General features: G+C 44.8%; 1 protein-coding gene across 1 annotated transcript; it reads left to right on the forward strand.

Annotated features, from left to right (window-relative positions):
- The first annotated feature begins 390 nt into the window (after positions 1-390).
- LOC11175498 (centrosomal and chromosomal factor) lies at positions 391-5,715 on the forward strand. Its single transcript, XM_003436646.2, has one exon. The coding sequence runs from the start codon at positions 2,010-2,012 to the stop codon at positions 4,341-4,343; it is 2,334 nt and encodes a 777-aa protein (XP_003436694.2). The 5' UTR covers positions 391-2,009; the 3' UTR covers positions 4,344-5,715.
- The last annotated feature ends 15,152 nt before the right edge of the window (positions 5,716-20,867 follow it).

The following is a 20,867-nucleotide window of genomic DNA, read 5'->3' on the forward strand; positions in this document are numbered from 1 at the left end:
CTTTCTTTTCGGGCACAGTGTGTGTGTGCGCACCATTCGCCGTGCCCACAAAAAAACCCGCACGCACATGTAGTGGTGCACACCATTCTCTGCGTTGGTTGGTCACTGAAATCAGCTGGAATCGTTTGAAAGGAACGTGCGCTCTGCCACTTCAGCGTACGGGCACGCACACCACCAGGCGGGATTCCCATCGTTACGTGCTGCTACGTCATCGAGCGCTACCGACCGGCGCGTGAACGCAGTGCAATGAGAGAACGCAAGCTCACGGGCTCATTGGCTGGCGGGCTGGTGTGCGTGTGCGACATGCAACACAAAGCACTGTGCGCTCGTATGTGTGTGTGCGTGTGTTCGCCGAAGTCGAAACGGTTCTCCGAAAGCGGTCGTGCCGCTGCGAATGGCTGACGGGGCCGTCATTCGCAAAAGAAACTTCCACGGGAGCGCTTGCGGAGCGCTCGATAGAACAACACGACTGAAAGTACCTTTTCCACAAGGTGGAAAGGGCCCCGCGGGTGTGTGAGAAACGAAAGAGAGATCACGTGAGCGAGAGCGAGAGAGAGCGAGTGAGTGAGCAAGAAAGAGGAAGTTGAGCAGTGTTTTTCGGAGCAAGTGAGCAAACAGTGTGCGGCCGAACTAGCAGCGGAGTGTAGCACACGATACAACAATATCAGCAACAAAAAGGTTGAAGTGAAACAAAGCGAGCGAGCAAGATAGAGAAAGCAAGCTAGAGGCTGTGTGCGTGCATGTGATAGCAGAGTGTGTGTGTGCGTGGATTTCTCTGTGTGTTAGAAGGAAGTGTGGAGTGTGGGCACTGCTGGCAGAGGCAGAAAATCAATAGTCCTTCCCGAGTCCTTCGAAACGGTTTTTGAGGGAGAGCGAAGCAAAACAACAGGGCTACGCAACCACGTCGCAACACACACACTCCGTACGTTACCAGAGCGATTGGTTGCCGTGAGTGAGTGTGGCTGCGTGAGTGAGTGTATGTTTGGTGTTGGGAAAGGGCAAAAGTGGTGCAAAAAATCAGCACAACTGAGAGCAAAACAGTGAGTTTTGTACAGTTTGGTTGAAGTAAAAATTCGACCCAAGCAGAGCAGCAACAAGCATCGGCAACAGCAAGCAGAAGCACGACCGAGAACGGAGGAAGGAGTGTGTACCTCACGGAAAAGAAAACGAGTGCAAAGTTTTGTTTCGTAACGCCATCATCTCAAGTAAAATCTCAAAAGCCACGGCTGAGTCAGAAGAGAAGTGAAGTTTTTCCAGCCACTAGTGTGTGATTTTTTGTTTTACCACTGATTTCACTGTGACCACCACCATACGCTCTGCATTGTGGTGTTGTGTTGAATGCGTGTGTGTGTGTGTGTGTGTGATAAGCAAATCCTCACGCACAGTGTGTGATACAGCGGGAAAGAAACCTTTTTGCCTGAACCGAGGGAAGCCAAACTCCCGACGGCAAATTTGACGACGGCGGTTGTACCAGAGATTCCCGTCGGCCGATTGCAATCGGAAGACTGAGGGACAGCAGCAGCAGCAGCAGCAGCAGCCAGCAAGGAGCAGAAGACTGACCACAAGCAACATCGTAGCAGCAGCAGCAGCAGACCACAGCAGTAGCCATTAACACTGTTGTGCGTAGCAACCACAAGGATTACTCCGTCGGTGTGAAAGAATTGCAGCATTCGACGCAGCAGCAGTAGTAGTGTTGTGTGTGCGTGTGTTCTTGGTGGTGTTCCGTGTGTTTGGTGCGTTGGCAAACGAAATAAGGCCAGCCGTAATTTGAAATGAAAGTGTGACCAAACGCGGTTTGTGCGGAGAGTAAAAAAGGTGTTAGAATTTACGCCCGAGTGTGACGTGTATGTGTGTGTGTGTGCGGTGGAATAATCGATCGGTGCCAAATGAAAAAGCAGAGTTGAACCACCGCAACACGCAACAGTAGCGAGAGAGAGATAAGTGTGTGCCGTGCGTCGAGGTGTCGTTTATTGAGTGCGCGTACATCACAGTGTGTGTTGTGTCCCACGATGGCCATGGCAGCGTGCTATCCGACCTACGACCACATGACCGGCGGCAGCAGAAATGTGGCTCAGCAGCAGCAGCAGCAGCATCTCGTGCAACAGCAGCAGCAGCAACAGAGTCCGGTCGCGGCCACTAGTCAGCTGCACCATCTGTCGTCGCGGCTGTCGGCCGCGGCAGCTGCAGCAGCGGCGGCCGCAGCGGCCGCTGCCGCCGCCAGCAACATGTCGGCGGTGCAGAAGGATTTCAGCATACCGCTGCACGTGGACTGCAGCGTGGAGTACGAGCTGCCGAACCAGGCGAAGCCGCCGGTCGGTGCCCGGGTGGAGCCGCTGCTGATGATCCATCCGTGCTACTTCCGCAAGATGGAGAGTCAGCGGCGCAGCCCGTTCATCAACAACATGCCAAATTCGTCCCGTAGTTCTAGTGCGTCGATCGCGGCCAAGGCTGGTGGCAACGGGGGGGCCGTCGGCAGTGGTAGCAGCAGCAGCGTTGCCAGCAATGCCGTCACGTCCAGCAGTGCGTCGGCCGCGGTCGATTCTGTCGCGAGCCGGCGGAGTGCCGTGGCCGCGGCTCACAAGTCGTCGTCGGCGTCGGCCGCTGCGGCTGCGGCCGCAGCCGCCGCCGCTGCCGTCTCCACCAGCAACCAGTTCCTTCAGCTCCAGCTGGACGATTACGTTCAGCGGCAAATGCATCGCTCGTCAGCGGTCAACAGTCAGCAGCAGCAGCAACAACAACACTATGCTGCTGCTGCCAACAACACAGTCAATGGTCATCTGCAGCAGCAACAGCAGCAGCATCACCACCAGCAGCAGCAGCAGCAGCAGCAGCAGCACCACAGTCGCCACCAGCAACAACAGCAGCAACCTCACCACCATCATCACCAGTCGCAGCAGCAGCATCTCGCTGGACAGTCCGCGAACCAGTACAGCCTCACCAACAGTCAGTCTCAGCAGCAGCAGCATCAGCAACAGCAGTCTGCGGCTGTGACAACCTCCGACTGGGGCCGCTACCACATGGGTTCGGCGGACTGCGTCAGCTCCGGGGGTGGTGCTGCCGGTGTTGCTGGCAGTGTGGTACGCAACGGGGGCAGCTACGGTAGCAAGCTGTCCAACAACAACAACAACAACAACAGCGTCTACAACACCAGCAACACCGGCAACAGTAACAGCAGCAGCAGCAGCAACAAATCCAAAAGTGTCACTAGCGCGTCGATGAAGCGCAGCAACGCAAGTAATACGGGTATCAGTCAACACCACCAGCAGCAGCAGCAACACCAGCTTCAGCAACAGCAGCAGCAGCAGCTGCTGATGCCGGCCAGCTGCGCCGTGTACAACAGCAGCACCGCGAACGGTGTCAGCAGTGGGCTGGTCGAGGGCGGCGGTGCTGGTGGTGGGCCCCGCTGGGGCGACATCGAGAAGACTTCAATGGCGGCGGCGGTGCCGCGCGATTTCCAGGCCGGCCCCGAATCGCTCCCGATGAAGGCGGGCGGGCTCGTGTCCGCCGCCAACCTGCCGCCGCCGCCGCCCTCCGCCTACCGCAGCGGGGGCAAGCGGGACGCGATGCTGTCCGGTGCCGGCGGCTGTGCAGTGTACAGTAGTAATAGTAACAGTAATAGTAACAACACTAGCGGTAGTAATCGAGGCCACAGCAACACCGGCGGCAGCAGCGTTGTTGCGGCCAACGGCACCACCACCAGCACCATCACCACCACCACCGGCATTCCCAGCACGGACCTCAGCCTGTGGGAGGCGGCGGCGAACGGCGGTGGTGGGGCCGGCACTACCAACTCCACCCTGCCGGACAAGAGCTCGATGACGGCGGCCATTCCGCGAGATTATCACGCGGCCGGTCCGGAGCATCTCGCGGCTTGCAACAAGCTGGCGGCTGCACGGCAACAGCAGCAGCAACAGTACCAGCAACAGCAACAACAGCAACAACAGCAACATCATCATCAGCAGCAGCAGCAACATCACTCCCAGCAGCAGCAGCAGCAACAGCAACAACAGCATCGTCAACAGCAACATCGCCAGCAGCACCAGCAGCACCAGCAGCAGCAGCAGCAACAGCAGCAGCATCATCATCAGCAGCAACAACACCTGCATCATCAGCAGCAACAGCAGCAGCAACATCATCACAATCACCAGGTTGCGGTGGCGGCGGCCGCTGCTGCAGCGGCGGCAGCGGCCGAAGCGTCCGAGAAGCTGCTGTTTGCGGCCAAGTACCGGCAGCACCAGCGCGCCTCCCATCGGCTCCACCCGTACATGATGAGCTCCAGCTTTACCCCGCTGATGACGGCGGCTTTCCCCCCCATGCAGCAGGTGTCCTGCTACAACGTGTGATTCTAAGCAGGAGGGGTGGACCAACAACCGTAACAACAATCGGTAACGGGTGGTGGATGAAAATGTTGCTGACGTGTGTTCCTTCCGGTGTGCGCGCGTGCGTGTGTGTGTGAATGCACGCATGGGGGTGGCAAGTGATAAGAGCAGTAGGAGAGGGGAGGGAAAAAGAAATTCAGTGAGATGTTTGTAACGCGTTCGCGCTTTTTCTGTTTCTGGCAAAGCTGTTCTGTTCTGTTCTGTTTATTATTATTATTAATATTATTATTATTATTATTATTATTTCACTTTGGTCGTTAGACGAAACAATGTTGCAAGCACGTGAAGATGGAAAATTTCTTTCGCCCAATCGCCAATGCCCAACACTGCAAAGAGAAAGAGAAGGCGAGTTAGATAGGAGTGCCAGAGTTGCAAAGAGATAAGGGCATGCAGTAGTTGAAGGAGGAGCCAGAGTAGTTGAAGAGGAAGGAGACGTTGGCGGTGACGGCCACTCTCGTCAAGCATGTATAAAAATAGACAGCAACTTTTTTGTTGCAAATTTAAATGTGATAGTAGTTTTTACTCCCAAATAATAACTTCAGCTAAAACAAAAGAAGAAGAAAAAAACGAGGAACGACTAAAGGAACGACCGCAACTTTGACCGCAAAGAGACACTCTCTGAGGAGGGGGAGGAGGAGTTGGTAGGGGAGGTGGAAAGGTAGTGTACCAGCACTACACCTCTTCACGCCTCTTCTCCTCACCCACCCCGTCTTGGGAAGAGAATACTAGTGCTATGCTAATTGACTAATTGATATATGACTTTAGAGAAGGCGACACGCGCAAAATTCACATCTGACGGTTTTGTTTTCCGTTTTATGTTTGTCGTAGATTTTCTTTTCCAAGCATAACCGATTAGCGGACGGCGCAACTGTGTGCGCGTGTGTGTGTTTGTATGTGGGAGGGAGTGGGTGCGCGAGAAGACTACTTTTATGTTGCCTAGGTGTTGATAAAGGATGATAAAACAAAAACCAACTGAAAAATAATAATACAACCGGACGACAGCACGTGTCCGGCGTGTTTAGTGAGTGTTTGGCTTTAATCGAACGGTAGTACGGGATAAATATACATATATCTATACACACAGACACAGACATACGCATTACACACAGGACACAAACCTCTATATATATACTACGTATTAAACGGAAGAAATGTGCGAAGAAGCAACATAACTATATCTAGCCTCAACAAAATTCCTTTCGTTTCTACTCATGAAAACCCACACAACACACACAAACCCTCTAACGGAAGGGTGGACAGGCAACAACTGTAAACTTTGCATGTAACTCGCGATACACTAAAGCAAAACAAAGAAGTACGTTTAGTAAAAAAACAAGCAGCAACCCTGAGACGGAAATGAACTTGTAATAGAAAAGCAAAGAAAGCAAAAAATAACACATTAGACACACACACACACAAACATTGAAAACGGCAGTTGAGTAGTAAGCGGTGGTAACGGAGGATAAAGTAGGAGAAGAAGGCAGGAGACAGGAGGCGCAAGCGTAACGTAATACAAAGAAAAATGCGGAGTCATGAACTGAAAATAAAAACGAAGAAACCTAGCTAAAAACAAACGCCCCCCGTTTAGTAAAAACTAATCGAAAAACATTGAAAAATGAAACAAACAAAAAATCTATTATCTTGCTCTCAATTCTGTGTTCCAACAAAAGAAAGAAGCGCAGCTCGTGTTCAACGTTCTGTTCTGTTGTTATAGGCGAGACAGTCATTAGAGAGTGTTTTTGGTGGAGGTTCGTTTTCTTTCGCGGCTTTCGTTCCCATGCAAAGGTTTATGCGTGTGTGCTTTTTTTGTTTCTCCAAGTTTTTGTTTTGGTGGTCCAGTTGTTCAGTCCCCCCGGGGGGTTGTCCGCAGTAGAGTTCCTCTTTTCATTTTCACCAGGTTATCGTTGTCGTTCTCGTTTCGTGCGTGTATTGATGTGTCTCCCGTATAGATGTGTAAGGGGTTTCCCACCACAAAGCCTCCCCCTTCAAAAAGAGTTCCTCGCCTGTGTTGGCACCATCACTCTCCGACGAACTGATGCCCCGATCTGATTTCCTCTAGTGTGTTAACCTTTTTCTATTGTGATAGACGAACATTGTTCAATAGCTCAAATAAAACGATGTTGCTAAGACGGCTTGTGGGCTTAGACTAAACTTTATTTTACAATTATTCCTACATTATCCTATTTCATCCTAATCCTATCACTAACACTAGTATATACATGCTTAGGCTACGCTATAGGCGTGAACATCCCGACCACCATAAAATTCTAATTTTATCGCACCCATTAATTCAATACAATTCAATCATAACATTCTAATTAGCCTCTCTTATTTCACTACCTTCTTCTATGCTCTTAGCATTAAATGGCAAAATACAAATTTTAGCAACAGGTCGTTTTACCCTTTCTGTTTGTGCCGTTTTGATAGTTACCACTCTTACTACCCCGTCTTCTGCTGGATGTACTTCTGTAATTCTTCCTAACGGCCATTTGCCAGGGGGCACATTATCCTCCCTTATAAGCACCATCATTCCAGGACTAATCTTGACAGCTGACCTGTGCCATTTTGTTCTAGCCTGTAACTGCTGAAGGTATTCTTTTCTCCACCGTGCCCAAAAATGTTGTACCCGCTTTTGCACAGCACGCCAATGATTTAGTCTATTATCAGGAATATCGCTAACATCAAGCTCCGCAATTTGCTGCATATTTGACCCCGTAAGGAAGTGTCCTGGCGTGAGCACTTCCATATCCGCAGGATCATCTGATAGCGACGTTAGAGGCCGGGAATTCAGACATCCTTCGATCTCAACTAGAACCGTTAAGAGATCTTCGTACGTCATGGGAGAATCTCCGATCACACGTCGAAGGTGAAATTTCATAGATCGCACAGCTGCCTCCCAAAGGCCCCCAAAATGTGGAGCGCGAGGGGGTATAAACTTCCAATTAATGCCTTGCTGACTACTCCACGATTGCACACTCTCCTGAAATTGTACAGACTTAAATAGATCGTGTAGTTTACGAAGTTCATTAGCAGTTCCCTTAAAATTTGTCCCATTATCCGAGTTCATCTCTGTTACCAACCCTCTTCTAGCTACAAATCTTCTTAAGGCTGCTAAAAATGCTGACGTGCTCAAATCTGAAACTAGCTCGAGATGAATTGCTCGTGTAACAAAACACACAAATACGGCGACAAATGCCTTGGTTGGTACTGATTTGCGTTGATTACTCTTCACATAAAATGGACCGCAGTAGTCTACACCGGAGATTGCAAATGGCCTAGCTTCTGTCACACGTGATGTTGGCAGATCTGACATTGGTTGTGTTACACATGATGGTGGTTTAGTTCGAAAGCACCGCACGCACTGTCTTGTAACCTTTCTTATACTGGATCTAGCCTTAATTAACCAAAATCTTTGTCTTAACGTAGTTGCTAACAATTGAGGCGCCGCATGTAGATATCTTTTATGGAAGCATTCTACCAATAATGTGGCTAACTGACAACCCCTCGGTATAACAATTGGGTGTTTAGTATTCGCATTTACTGTAGATCGTCCCAGTCTACCACCTACTCGAATCAAACCAGTTTCATCCATATATGGACTAAGTGTTGCGAGTTCTGAACGCCTGGCGACCAATTCGCCTTTCTTTAACAATTTGATCTCTTCTGGAAAATGCTCAGTTTGTACTACTCGACAAATGGCTCTTTCTGCTCGGTATAGTTCCTCAGTCGTTAACGCACTTCCTCTCTCTTGCTTGCATTGGTTAAGTCGACTTTCAATATAACGCAAACAATATCCGACAACTCTTCGAAGCGTTGTATACGATGATGTTCGACTGAACAAATAACTACAGAAGCTTTCTTCCGTTCCAGAAGAAACTAGTGCTACCGTCACCCGTTTTTCTTCGCTGGTTGTTTCTCCCTTAGTTGGAATTCCTGGCCACCTCTCCACTCCTTCCCTCAACCACTGTGGCCCCGACCACCATAAGGTATTCTCCGAGAAACTATCTGGATCACAGCCTCGTGATACGAGGTCTGCTGGATTCATAACGCCTGGTACATGTCGCCAGTAACAGCCTTCTGTTAACTCCTGAATCTTTGCTACCCGATTAGCTACGAACGTTTTCCAGTGATTATGTGGTGCGTTTATCCAGTGCCAAACTGTCATGGAATCAGTCCACAAATAACAAACTCCCTTAGCCATATTTGCTCTCCTCATTGTTTGATACAATCTACTAGCCAACAATGCTCCACATAATTCCAACCTAGCAATGGTAAGCCTTTTCGACAATGACGCCACTTTCGATTTTGACATTAGTAGCGCTACCTCAATCCCTCTCCTTGCCTCCGTGTTTCTCACGTACACCGTTGCACCGTAACCCCTCTCAGACGCATCACAAAATATATGATACTGCCATTCGCCATCCATAAGTAACCTTCTTGGAATACGAATCTGTTCCAATCTATTAAGTTGGTTTACGAAAGCCTTCCATTCTATTTGCATCGCTTCTGGTAGCAGTTCATCCCACGACCAGTTTTTTCCACTATTATTCTTCATAGCCCAGATCCTTTGTAATAATAGTTTTGCTTTCATTTTGATCGGATCTAGAAAGCCTAACGGATCATAAATCCTTGCCACATCGCTCATAACCACTCTCTTTGTGATGGGTTTTTCAGCATCTAGTGCTGGGATTTGTACACGAAATTGATCCGTCCGAGGGATCCAAATCAGCCCTAATGTTGACACATCTTCGTTATCCACATTAAATTCATCTGACTGTGCGCAATCATCTTCTGGGACATGGTCTAAGGCCTCCAACGCGTTTGAAGCCCACTTTCTTAGCTTGAAACCTGCCTTACTCAGCATCGCTGACACTTGTTTAGCTATCTCCTTAGCCTGCTCGACATTGTTGGCTCCGCTGATAAGGTCGTCAACGTAAAAATCATCACGCCACTCTTGTGCCTTAGGAAACTCATTTTCATGATCTTCAAACACCTTTCTCAGCGTTCTGATGGCCAAGTATGGAGCACATGCTGTGCCGTAGGTTACTGTTTGAAGCTCGTATACCTTGACAGGTTCGGTTTCGTTTTCTCGCCATAATATTCGTTGAAGTTTCCTATCTTCTTCTTTAATCAAAATTTGCCGATACATTTTTTCGACATCTGCTATCATGGCTACCGCTCTCATTCGAAACCTCAACAAGATCAACAAAATATCGTCCTGTAATTGTGGACCAATCATAAGAATGTCGTTTAACGAATGACCACTACTTGTCTTACATGACGCATCGAACACCACTCTACATTTTGTGGTAGTACTGCCAGGCTTCCAGACTGCGTGATGTGGCATGTAATAAAAAGCTTCATTTTCTCCAACTTCCTTACTATAATCACAAATCAGCGACATGTGTCCCATACTCTCATATTCACTCATGAATTTGTGATATTCCTTCCGTAAACTAGGATCAACTTTCATTCGTCTTTCAATTGCCAAAAATCTCTTCAGTGCAGTTGATCCTGAGGCACCTAACATAGCATTGTGTTGAACTATTTTTGGCAATTCAACTATGTATCTTCCTTCTCTTGTTCGAGACGTAGTGCTGAGATACAACTTCTCTATTACCGTTTCCTCCATTGTTTTTACTCTCTCTTCGGGAACGCCTTCCAACATCACCAATCGGTCCATTGCCTTTTTCATTCCCTCATCAAACATTCCACACGCAATTACTTGGATATTGGTTTCCTTATCCTTGCTCTGCTCCCTGCCACATACGACCCAACCAAGCTTTGTGTTTAATAACATGGGCAAATGAGGCGCTAAGCGCAACTGGCCTTGATCCAATAGTTCAACGAATATTTCAGCACCAATTAATATATCTATACTGTCTGGCTCTGAGAACAATGGATCTGCAAGTAACAGTGCTTCTGGAATATTCCAATCCTTAACATCCACACGCCGAGGTGGAAAATCCGTGATTACTTTAGGTAGTACTAGGTAATCTAAACATGCCGTAAAAGGTGTTACTCGTGATCTTATGTTTGCTGTCACCATACTGGCTGTCGTTAGAGAGACCGATCCTATACCATGCAATGGTTTTTCTAAGCGTCTTTTTCGTAACTGCAGCTGCTGCACTAATCGCTCAGAAATGAAGTTTGCTTGCGACCCTTGGTCCAAAAGTGCCCTAGCAGGAAATTCTTGCCCATCCTGTCCACTGACCCAAATGATCGCTGTAGATAACCACACCATACCAGTTTTCCTTACAATTCCGTAAGTGGTAGCAGTTATCGTCCCAGTTTGTGGCTGATTTTCTACCGATGCTGGTTGCACCATAGGAATAGCTACTTGCGCGTCTGATGGTACTTCTCTCATACATATCAACATATGATGTCGGCCTTCACACTTGTTACAATTACCTCTCACCTTACACCAACGTGCACCATGCCCTCGCCTCAGGCATTTGTAACAAACCTTGCCTTCTTGTACAATTCGCCATCTTTCGGCGACAGATAAACCTTCAAACGCTGTGCAGTTTGCTAACTGATGATTGTTTTGGCAATACACACATTTCGAAGGATCTTGCGGTGTCATTTGTGCAGCACATGTCATCCATGTACCAGGTGCCCTTTTCACTGTCTTCTCTGCTGTCCGCGGTGTCCAGCCTCGATGAACCGCTTGACGTTGGAAGCTGCTGCCTTGGGTGACTGGCTTCGTGAGGATCGAGTTACCATGGTGAAGGGCCGTGCTGGTCAACATCTTGATTTGTCGTTCACAAAAGTTCATCATCATTTCGTACGTATCGGTTTTCTCGTCGGCTGAAAATTGTTCCCACGCTATTAGTAATTTTGAATGTAATTTCCATCTTACCATGCTGGTGAGCGGGGTGTCCCACTGATTAATGGGTTCCTTCAACCTTTCCATGCCTCTCACTAAACGTTTACATTCGTTTACCACTCGAGTGAGTTCCTCTGCGGAAGCAGCGGTCATGGGCTCCAGCCGGTACAGCGCCTTGAAATATTCCCGACGAAGAATCTTGCTATCATCATAGCGTTCCAGCAGCGCCTTCCATGTTGTATCATAATTTTCTGCGACGAGCTGGACGTGTTCGAAAGATGCCAATGCGTCGCCCTTCAGCGAGGCTAGCAAATACTGCAGCTTCATCACTTCCGATATTTCTGCCACGTCATGCACCATCGATACAAATCGATCCTTAAAGGTTACCCATTGAGTTATGTCGCCATCAAACGTTGGTAACTCAATCTTAGGTAGCCTTACTCTCGCACTCGAGTTCATTGACACCGCCATCGTACTGTTGGAAAATGGACGTTCCCCTTCATCTACACCTCGTTTGTCACTGAGAAAACCCTTTACACTGTGATACTGTTCGTAAAACTGGTTTCGTTCTTCGTTAATTAATTGTTCATCATAATCGTCCAGCTCCAGCAATACCTTGTCCCTCACACTTTCAAACTCTCGCTTAGCTTCTTCTAACGCCTGCAATCGACTCGCTAACTGAGTATAATGTGTTGTCGCATTATAACCCTCCTTAAACTGCACAAACGCATCAATCGCACGTAACCGATCATCATACGTACGCTTCAGTTGCTTAATCGCTTGAGCCTTAAGCGTCATGTTGACTTCTTCCAAGTTTTTAACAAACTGTAAGCAACAATGTTCCGATTCGTTGAATTAATCACACACCAAAAAAATATTCTTCTCAAAATTCTAAGCCTTACGCGCACCGTATCTAACACTGTCGCAATCCAGAACGTGTCAACAACCTCTCAAACACACTATTGCACGGACTCAAATTTAACGCACGTTCACTCAATCTTGCCTCAGCTATTAGATGCTTGTACTCAGCGCAGTGTTCACGCACACACTTTCCTTTCTAGCGCACTCCTTCACAGTCTCTATACACTCTCCCGCTATTATGCGTTAGACAACCCTGCTGAGAGTGACCAATACGTAGCTCTCTCCCTATTCGAGTGCGTTTTACACGTACACTGCAGGGCAATACACGAACACTTTCCACGCACACTGTCCTTACACACTCTTGATGTGGTACGCATAAAAACCGTTTGGTTGAGGCTACACACACAAACCCAACTCAATAGGCCATCATGGCTGCACGAGAAACGTAAACCTCCTATCACAAGAAAACGCTACGCTCCAGTCACACTCAAATTGGTGCAAATAACACAAACTACAATTTGGTAGACCACACTAATTGAACGCAGTTCAAAAGTTCACTCTCTGATGCCAATATGCCTCAACTGTCCTAGCACAAGTTCACTAATCATCCGCAACAGTTCGTACCCGATCCAGCGCCCAATAATTGTGCCTCGAGTCTAGCCACACACTCTATTATTCAAGCAACATACCGAACGGCAAAATTAACTAACTCCAACTTAATCAATGTCACAGTATATCCGGTTCGAAGGACCAATGTTCAATAGCTCAAATAAAACGATGTTGCTAAGACGGCTTGTGGGCTTAGACTAAACTTTATTTTACAATTATTCCTACATTATCCTATTTCATCCTAATCCTATCACTAACACTAGTATATACATGCTTAGGCTACGCTATAGGCGTGAACAAACATTGCCATACCGCCAGGTCGGGGTGGGGGTTACGATGAGGTACGGTGGAATTCTGATCGAATAATTCCATTTTTCCCCAGGCAAATTGATTTCTGCAAAGTTGATCCTTTCTTTATGAGCTCCATATTGCATATGCCTGTCCAGTGTTCCAAACAGCAGCATCATTCCTTGAAATTCGCCTGTTCCTAGGTTGTTTTTTTACCCACCGCTGCCCCAAGTTGTCGGCACCGAACCCGAACACCTATATTACATCCCGTGCGCGTTGTTTTACCGATCAGCTCTGCTACTAATGGCTTACGTTTCGACCCACTATTGTATAGGCGACGTTGTGCTTTAGCGAACGAAGGTAGCGAGAGGGTAAATATAGGGTACGGATAGAGGTGGTACGGTAACATAGTAAAGGTAAAAACATGAAGTAAACAATGTGCATATTTAACATGTTATTGTTGCATGATCGCTGCAAAAAAAAACTAACCCAGTAATAATAATAGGACAGCAGTAATATGAGCGGGCAGCAAACTCACTACCAGCTATACAGCAAGAAGCAAACAAAACAAACTACTAATCAAAATCAATAAAAAAACTTGAACAGAACCGGAACAAAAGAAAAAGAGAGAAAAAAAAACAACGACGTACTATGCATGTTTCGGAAAAAAAACAACAACCTACTGACGCCAACTGTTAATAGAGGATGTTCGATTTTGAGTTTTTGTTTTCCAAAAAGAAAAAAAAGAAATAACAGAAACTAATGAAAATTTCCTAAATAACCAAATAACATAAAATGCAACCCAACAAACGCTCACACTGACTCATACACTAAGCAAATGAAGTATTCAGACTAGAAATTAATGGCAAACTAAGGCAAAAACAAAGGTGTTAATGGTAACGGAAAACAAAACAAACAAACACAGACTAATTAACTGAAAATAAACAAACACACAACTCGAACACATTCTCTCCTAGTCTAGGTCGCGTACGAAAACTAACAATACAATGCAAAATTATATACTCTCTCAGACATATACAAAACAAAAAAAAAAGCCGTGACAGGTATACTATATTTCAGTAACTAGAACGAAACGTTAATGCAATGGGTAGACAAATGCGGTCGAGTGCAATTGTTAGTTGATGTTTTTTTTTTGGCGAGGGATAAACATGCTGCTGGTGGGGTTATGTTTTTAGTGTTTCTGTTCCGACCTTTTAGTTTTTCTTCTTCGAAAAAGCGACTAATACCACACAAAACAAACAAGTCTTATGTAAACGTAGAATAGGATTGTATGCAAAATCTCTAAAGCATAAAACAAACAAAACTAATGATAACAAATTGATACCGACGAGTCAAAGAGACACAGGCCAAAAACAAAAGCACACACCTTCTCAGGACAGGATCAGTACGGCGGAGGGGAGAGACAGAGAGGTGAGTGTGTCTGTATGTCTGTGTGGTAAACCTTGTGTGCTTTTTGGTGGACCGCTTCTTGCGTTTGGCCGTCGTGTCGTGTTCGCTGTACATATACTAAGATACTGACGGGGGAGGACGTGTTGACGAATACAAGCCAAAGGGGAAGGACATCAAGTCAAAGTTTAGTCAACGGTGAATGCGATTGCTCGGCAAACAAAGGGGGAGGAAAAATAGGAAAAGCTAGTAATTCCAATCGCGCGCATACTGTGTCAAGCATACTAACCAACTGTGTGGTAAAACGATGGTGAAAAAAGTGAATAAGAAAGAGAAAACAGTGAGAGAGACGAAGAAGAACGGGAAACGAGAGAAGATGAAAAAAAAAAACAACTGACACTGTAGAACTATAACTAGTAAACGTTAAGCATAAAGTAACAGAAAAAAAACAACTGATAATAAATAGTAGAATGCTCGGGAGAGAGAAGGGGTAGGGCAGTGTCAAAACGGAACTGAATTTAATCGAGAACAGAAACGAGAGAAACAGGAAAGATAAAGAATGAAAAGCTGTAGTAAAAGGAAGTAAAAACAACAGGAATGTGATGATTTCCGAACGAAGCACGGAACGCAAAAGGTAAATGCAAACGGTACGGAACGAAACAAAGAAAACCGCAGCAAAGAACAGCAAACGGAAGAAAAAAAAGACACGGCAAAAGAAAAGAACAGCACTGCAAAAAAGTTAGAAGAACCACTATAAGGTAATCTGTGTATAAATTATGATAATTTAATTATTTAATTAAACGAACAGACACAAAAGGCAAACGATGCATATGCGCATACACACGCACATATACACACACACACACATATATACGCCGAGGACGAGTTCAGGGACGAACGAACTGGACGGGGAATCGCCGGAACCTCTGGGGGACATTACTAGAAAAAACTTTAACTCAAACACGCCAAACTACTAGTACTCCTACTCCAGAAGACGATCAAACGTCACAGCATAGCATAGAAACCGAATTCTCACATACAAAGGCACACATACAAACGTAACAATTGTAAAATCAACGTTTGGCTGTGTGTGTGACACAGAAAGTAATCCAGAAGAGGAACTCCGCCCCTTGTTAGGTCGCTTACGTTACGATCGAGTTGCATATGATCATCGACGGTGTATGTGTGTATGTGCATGTGTTTGTGTGTGTGTATTATGTATCGTACAAGGGAGGGAAATAGTGTGTGATGATCAGGAGGGTGGGAAGAAAGGGGAGCGAAAAGACGCATTGTTTTTGCACGCTGGAGAGAGGGAGGATTGTGAGGAGAAAGGCTGGCATATGGAGCGGGAGAAAAGCGCGAAGCGAAATCAAAGAGGAAAATAATAATCGCAAAAAAGGTTAAAACAAAACGCAATTTTAATGGTGTTTTATTTTTATGTTTTCTTCACACATGTGTGGGTGGTGGTTGGTGCGTAATGATTTAAAGGGAGTGTGCGCCCACCGAACCACGCCGATGATGACAGTGCGCAAAATGAAGATGTTGTGTGTTGGTTTGTTGTTGGATTGGATCGTCATTTTTTTTTGTTCTTTTCCTTTGGTTTCCGAGGGTGGTTGGTGCGCAAGGAAGGCAAGAAGAGTTTGGTCCAATGCGTTCATGGTGGGTGTGTGAAGGGGGCCTCGGTTCTTGATAAAGTGGGTCAGGTTGTTGGTTCGGCTATTATGGTTTGCTGGGAAGGGGATGTGTAAGGAAAGAATAATGGTAAGTAAAGGAAGTGCAGTTTGTCGTTTTTCTAGTCGGTTAGCATACATATTGCAGAGGAAAAATGTCAGTTGGAGTGAAAATAATTGTAATCTTTATGAGCATCAAACGATTTTCCATTCCATTCCGCAACCATTCAAGTCGTGTTATTAAAATTATTAAAATACAACTTTAATTTAATTTAAAGTAATTTAATTTAATTTAATAGTAGGTTTTTCCTATCCATTTCACGACATTTATTTTTTTACGATACTAGCCAGCTTTTTTATATAGAGTTTGACACTTGGCAACTGAAATTGTGTCCACACTGCATAGAAAACCATACGACAAACGAGATTTTCAGGCTAGTTTAATTCAACCTGAAAAATATGAAAACAAACGTCGATTCACCGCAGGTTCGATCCGGTTAACTCATGGAGGAATGATATTTTCGCTGAAGCATAAATATTTTGTCAAGAAAGTGTAAACATTGTTTGAATCAACATTTTAAAATTTATTAAATCTACTATAAACCATTTCAAACAGACAAATATTTGTTTTTAAATACATAAGTGTTTGTACACTAGTTGTTAAATCCAATATGGCGGAGCATTACTGTCAAATGGATATGGATCAATATTGTTCCACAGGCTGAAATTTCAGCTTGTTGGCTTAAAACATAGGTGTTCGATTATAAATGCTCTCCTGATTTTGGATATAGAAACATTAGACTGTTTTGATTCGCTCCACAAACGGCGGAAGAGACTGATTTGCTTGACAAACGATAAAAGTTGAAAATTGTATTTGGACTCACTACCGGTGTATGAATATGGTAAATGAGTCCTTAAAGTTATGCCATATCCATGGCTAGATGATTTGTAATGCCATAATCTTCTTTAATCGTCATTGTAGACACCGAATACTGCATTACAAGATGTTCGTGCTCTTAGCTAACTAATAACGATAATTCAACCAAAGCATTTTAAAAAAGAGGGTCTTTGTTCCATCCAATGGTCTAGTGCAGGGGTCTCCAAACTTTTCAGTTCGCGGGCCGCATTTACAATCAACGTTGTTGAGGGCCATTTTGATGCTACCTTTAGAATGAGTGGAAGTGAAATTTCTGCCACTTTCTTTTATTGAATCTTGATTTTTTGTCTTTCAGAAGTAAAAACATAATTTTTCATTAATTAGTAAGAAAAGAAAGCTATTTAATTTATCCTTTACCCAGTCATCGCGGGCCTCAAAATGGCTTTTGAGGGCCGCATGCGGCCCGCGGGCCGTAGTTTGTAGACCCCTGGTCTAGTGTATGCAGTAGATCAGGGATTGAGCATTAAAATAGGTGCATAAAGATACTGTGTTTAAATGTGATTTAAAAACTGTCATCTCATGTTTATTAGTCGTTTTCTCGTGTGTTAGTTAATCTTTCGCCTCATGAGTTACAATTCGTGCGAGTTGAATGTTGCAATTTTAATGACGTTTCTGCACTTAACCACTTGAACAATATCTACTGCCACTAGGAACACTGGCCACATCGCTTCATCGCAATGTCGGAGTGTGTATTCATTTTGTATTTATTATTTATTATCCCATTTTGCGAAAGGCTTCCACTTTACTTTATGTCACAACACTTCAAGAGAGATGAAGCATTTATACTACCATTCGTTTGAGGAGAGGTGAATTGTTTTTTTCCCGGCGGAGAATTGGTTGCTGTCTCCCTTCCCCGGCGATTCCATATGGCGGAATCGGAATGGGGCACTGACTTTTCTACCCAGAAAATTAAGCTTTAAGTATGCTTTTTGATTTCGCGCTTCGCAACAATTACAGTAAGTGGATGTGCGCTCTCTAACAACACCTTCTGGGAAATGGCCTTTGAATGAAAAGGGCTACCTTTGAGGAAAAGGGGATGTTAAATTGACTCCAAATTGAATAACCGTTTTGGTTCAGGGGATTAGGGATCGATAGTGTGTGGGGGTTGAGGGTGGATTTTTCCCGGAATGGTGGATGTCGTCCTCTGGCTGCGCGTTCGTCGACCTTGCCAAAGCTCACACTAACACACTCATGCGCTTCGTGGAAAAGCACACAAAAAGGGTATGGGAAGCTCTTTGGAATTCAGACATAACCACACACACACACACAGTGGCCAACTGGAAAACTCTGCAAAAAAACACCTCGACGTTGAATCGATCCTGGCCAAGAGTTCGCTTTAGTGTGTGTGTGTGTGTGCGTGAGCCCTACAGTTGTCGATACACTTACACACTACCAAACAAGAGAAAGAGAACAAGCGCGAAAAAGAGAGATAGAGAGAAAGAGAGAGCTTTTATCAAAACAAAAATGGCCACCGCGCGCACCAGCTGGCTGGCGGACGAAAGATGTCTGCCCTACCCCAGACCCCACCCCCCATCTACCTCATCCTCCTCTAAGGGCTGCTCCGTTTACGTATAAGTGAGCGTATTTTCGCTGGAGCTTCGGAATCGGGTTCGTACGTACGTTCGGTTTCGTTCCGTTCGTTCGGTTCGCCAGCGGATGATGCGCAATTGTTCGCAATCAGCCGGTGCTACCAAAACCACCAAATGAAAAGCCGGGTGGGGAGGATAACCAGCGCAGACTGACAGACAAGGGAGGGTGGAACAAGAGAGGGTAGGGACAAGGTAAAGGAAAGGGCCGACAGGCAGCAAAACAGCTGGTTTCCGGGTAGCATGCGCGCTTCCAACGATTGTCCCCCTTTAACGTCATCGGGCGTGGTAGTTCTCCCCTGGTGGAGCATGCACACTAACACAACCGAGCCACAGCCCCAGTAGAGTGTGTTGGTGTGACCGTTCCCTCTTCCCTCTGTGGCCATCCAGGAGCCCTCCAGGAGCCCTCCTGGACTCTGCAGGAAATGAGCGACGAAGCGATGGACGAGAGACAGAGTAAGATAAATTAAGCGATAAACTCCTCCGGGGCCGATCTGGCTTCTGCCGTTGAAAATGTTCTTTTTTTTGCGTGTGTGTGTGTGTGTGGGATGAAATAAAAAAAAGGAACAGAAGACGGATCAGACGACGCTCTTTCACTGCGAAGTTAGCCATGCATACTGGCAACATAAAAATCGAGAATCTGATTGCGAGGAAACCGTCCGTCTGTCCTTCCTGCTGCTGATGCTGCTGCTTCATCATTCAAGTTGATCTCGACGGTCCCAATGCCGGCCCCGAAGGCGTTTGATTTGGGATACACCGATAGTATGTTGAACTTTGCACATAATGCCGAATGAAGGCGAATGTTGGCAAAGTAGGCAAAGGCAAGGAATGGGGATTTTGTTTTCATCGTGTGGACTGTTTTAACGTGAAAAAGCGGTCAGCACATATTACTAAGCACGAATAAGTTTGTAGAGTTAGTAAGGATGAAGCTAACAAAACTGTTTTAAAATTCAATTAAAATCATACATTTGTTGTGTTTTGTTTAATTGTATTTTTTCCTTGTTATTCATTATTATTCTAAACATTTATTCAAATTCTAAATTCTCCTTAAAATTGTTATGTAAATGTTGTATCCTAATTTATGATCTCTTTCAAAAAGCATTTTATATATTTTCTACAATATTATCATTGACAATAAATACAATGCTGAAGATTTGTTTATTTTTAGAAATAATTTCATGTCATTCTAATTCATTCATCCATATGAGACATTCTTCGAAAAAATTCAGGATACAGGATTTGTTTCTATGAATAAAAGAGAATCAAATAATAAAAAAGAATTAAATATTAATGGCAGAGTCTGCAGAAGATTATTTGATTATTAAAGCAAAGAAATATTAAATCTATTTCATGTGCCTTCGGTTGCGATGAGCTTCGTGTAAATATTTTATCTTAATAACATTTTGAGTTTTATCATTTCATTAATGAGAAAGGCAAATTTTGCATCATGTATCTTTATTTTTCCTAAGTCTTATTCTAAAAGTAAAGCGTACCATTTATTGGAAATACTACATGATTCATTGTATCCAATCTCACCTCCGATCCGATTAAAGCTGATGTTTACGATGAAAAGGAACGATAGTACAGGTGGATAAGTTGTGAATCATTCGGTGAAGTATCTAAAACATGGAATCATGTTTTAAAATAAAGTCTTTTAAAAAATTGCATGATTGAATATTTTTTGGTAAGAAAATAATTATTTTTGACTTAACAAATATTTGTGAAGAGCTTTAATTTTCAAATCAATTTAGCAACGTCAAGGAAAGCAACGTCAATAAAATCTTCGCATGAAAGGATGTTGACATAATTTTGATAGAACCATCCATACAGGCCTTTCCTTTGTACTAATCTAATGCTGTTTTAGCTGAATTGATAAAGCCACCTTTACCTTCGCTTTAATTTGAAGTATAACTACCTGTCGATGCCAACATTAGTTCCTGGAAGGTAGTACAAGGGTTGCAGAAACATCATAACTTCAAACGAAATTGCAGTTAGTTGTAAGTACCTTTGAAGGTTGATGAAAACTGGACAAATTAATTTTTAATTAGTCGAGTAGAGTAATGTATGCGATAAAAAAGCAATCAAAATATGATTTGTACAATTTTCAGTATAATTACGACAGTTGAGCGTGATCTGAACTATTTTAAGAACCTTCCCACAGTACATGAGTTCACAGAGAAACTCTCAAACGTTCATATGCACCTGTCGCAAAGTCTTTCAATTTCAACAACGCCAACAAGTTTGCTCAACTTAAACTAACCCAATTTCGAGCCAGCCATTTGTTAGACGTTAGTCGTTCTT

Source organism: Anopheles gambiae, chromosome 2 (assembly GCF_943734735.2).
Source record: "Anopheles gambiae chromosome 2, idAnoGambNW_F1_1, whole genome shotgun sequence".
Taxonomy (NCBI): Eukaryota; Metazoa; Arthropoda; class Insecta; order Diptera; family Culicidae; genus Anopheles; species Anopheles gambiae.

What these genes read in the sequence shown, in the direction of transcription:
- LOC11175498 (XM_003436646.2), top strand. Translation starts at nt 2,010, where the DNA reads ATGGCCATGGCAGCGTGCTATCCGACCTACGACCACATGACCGGCGGC.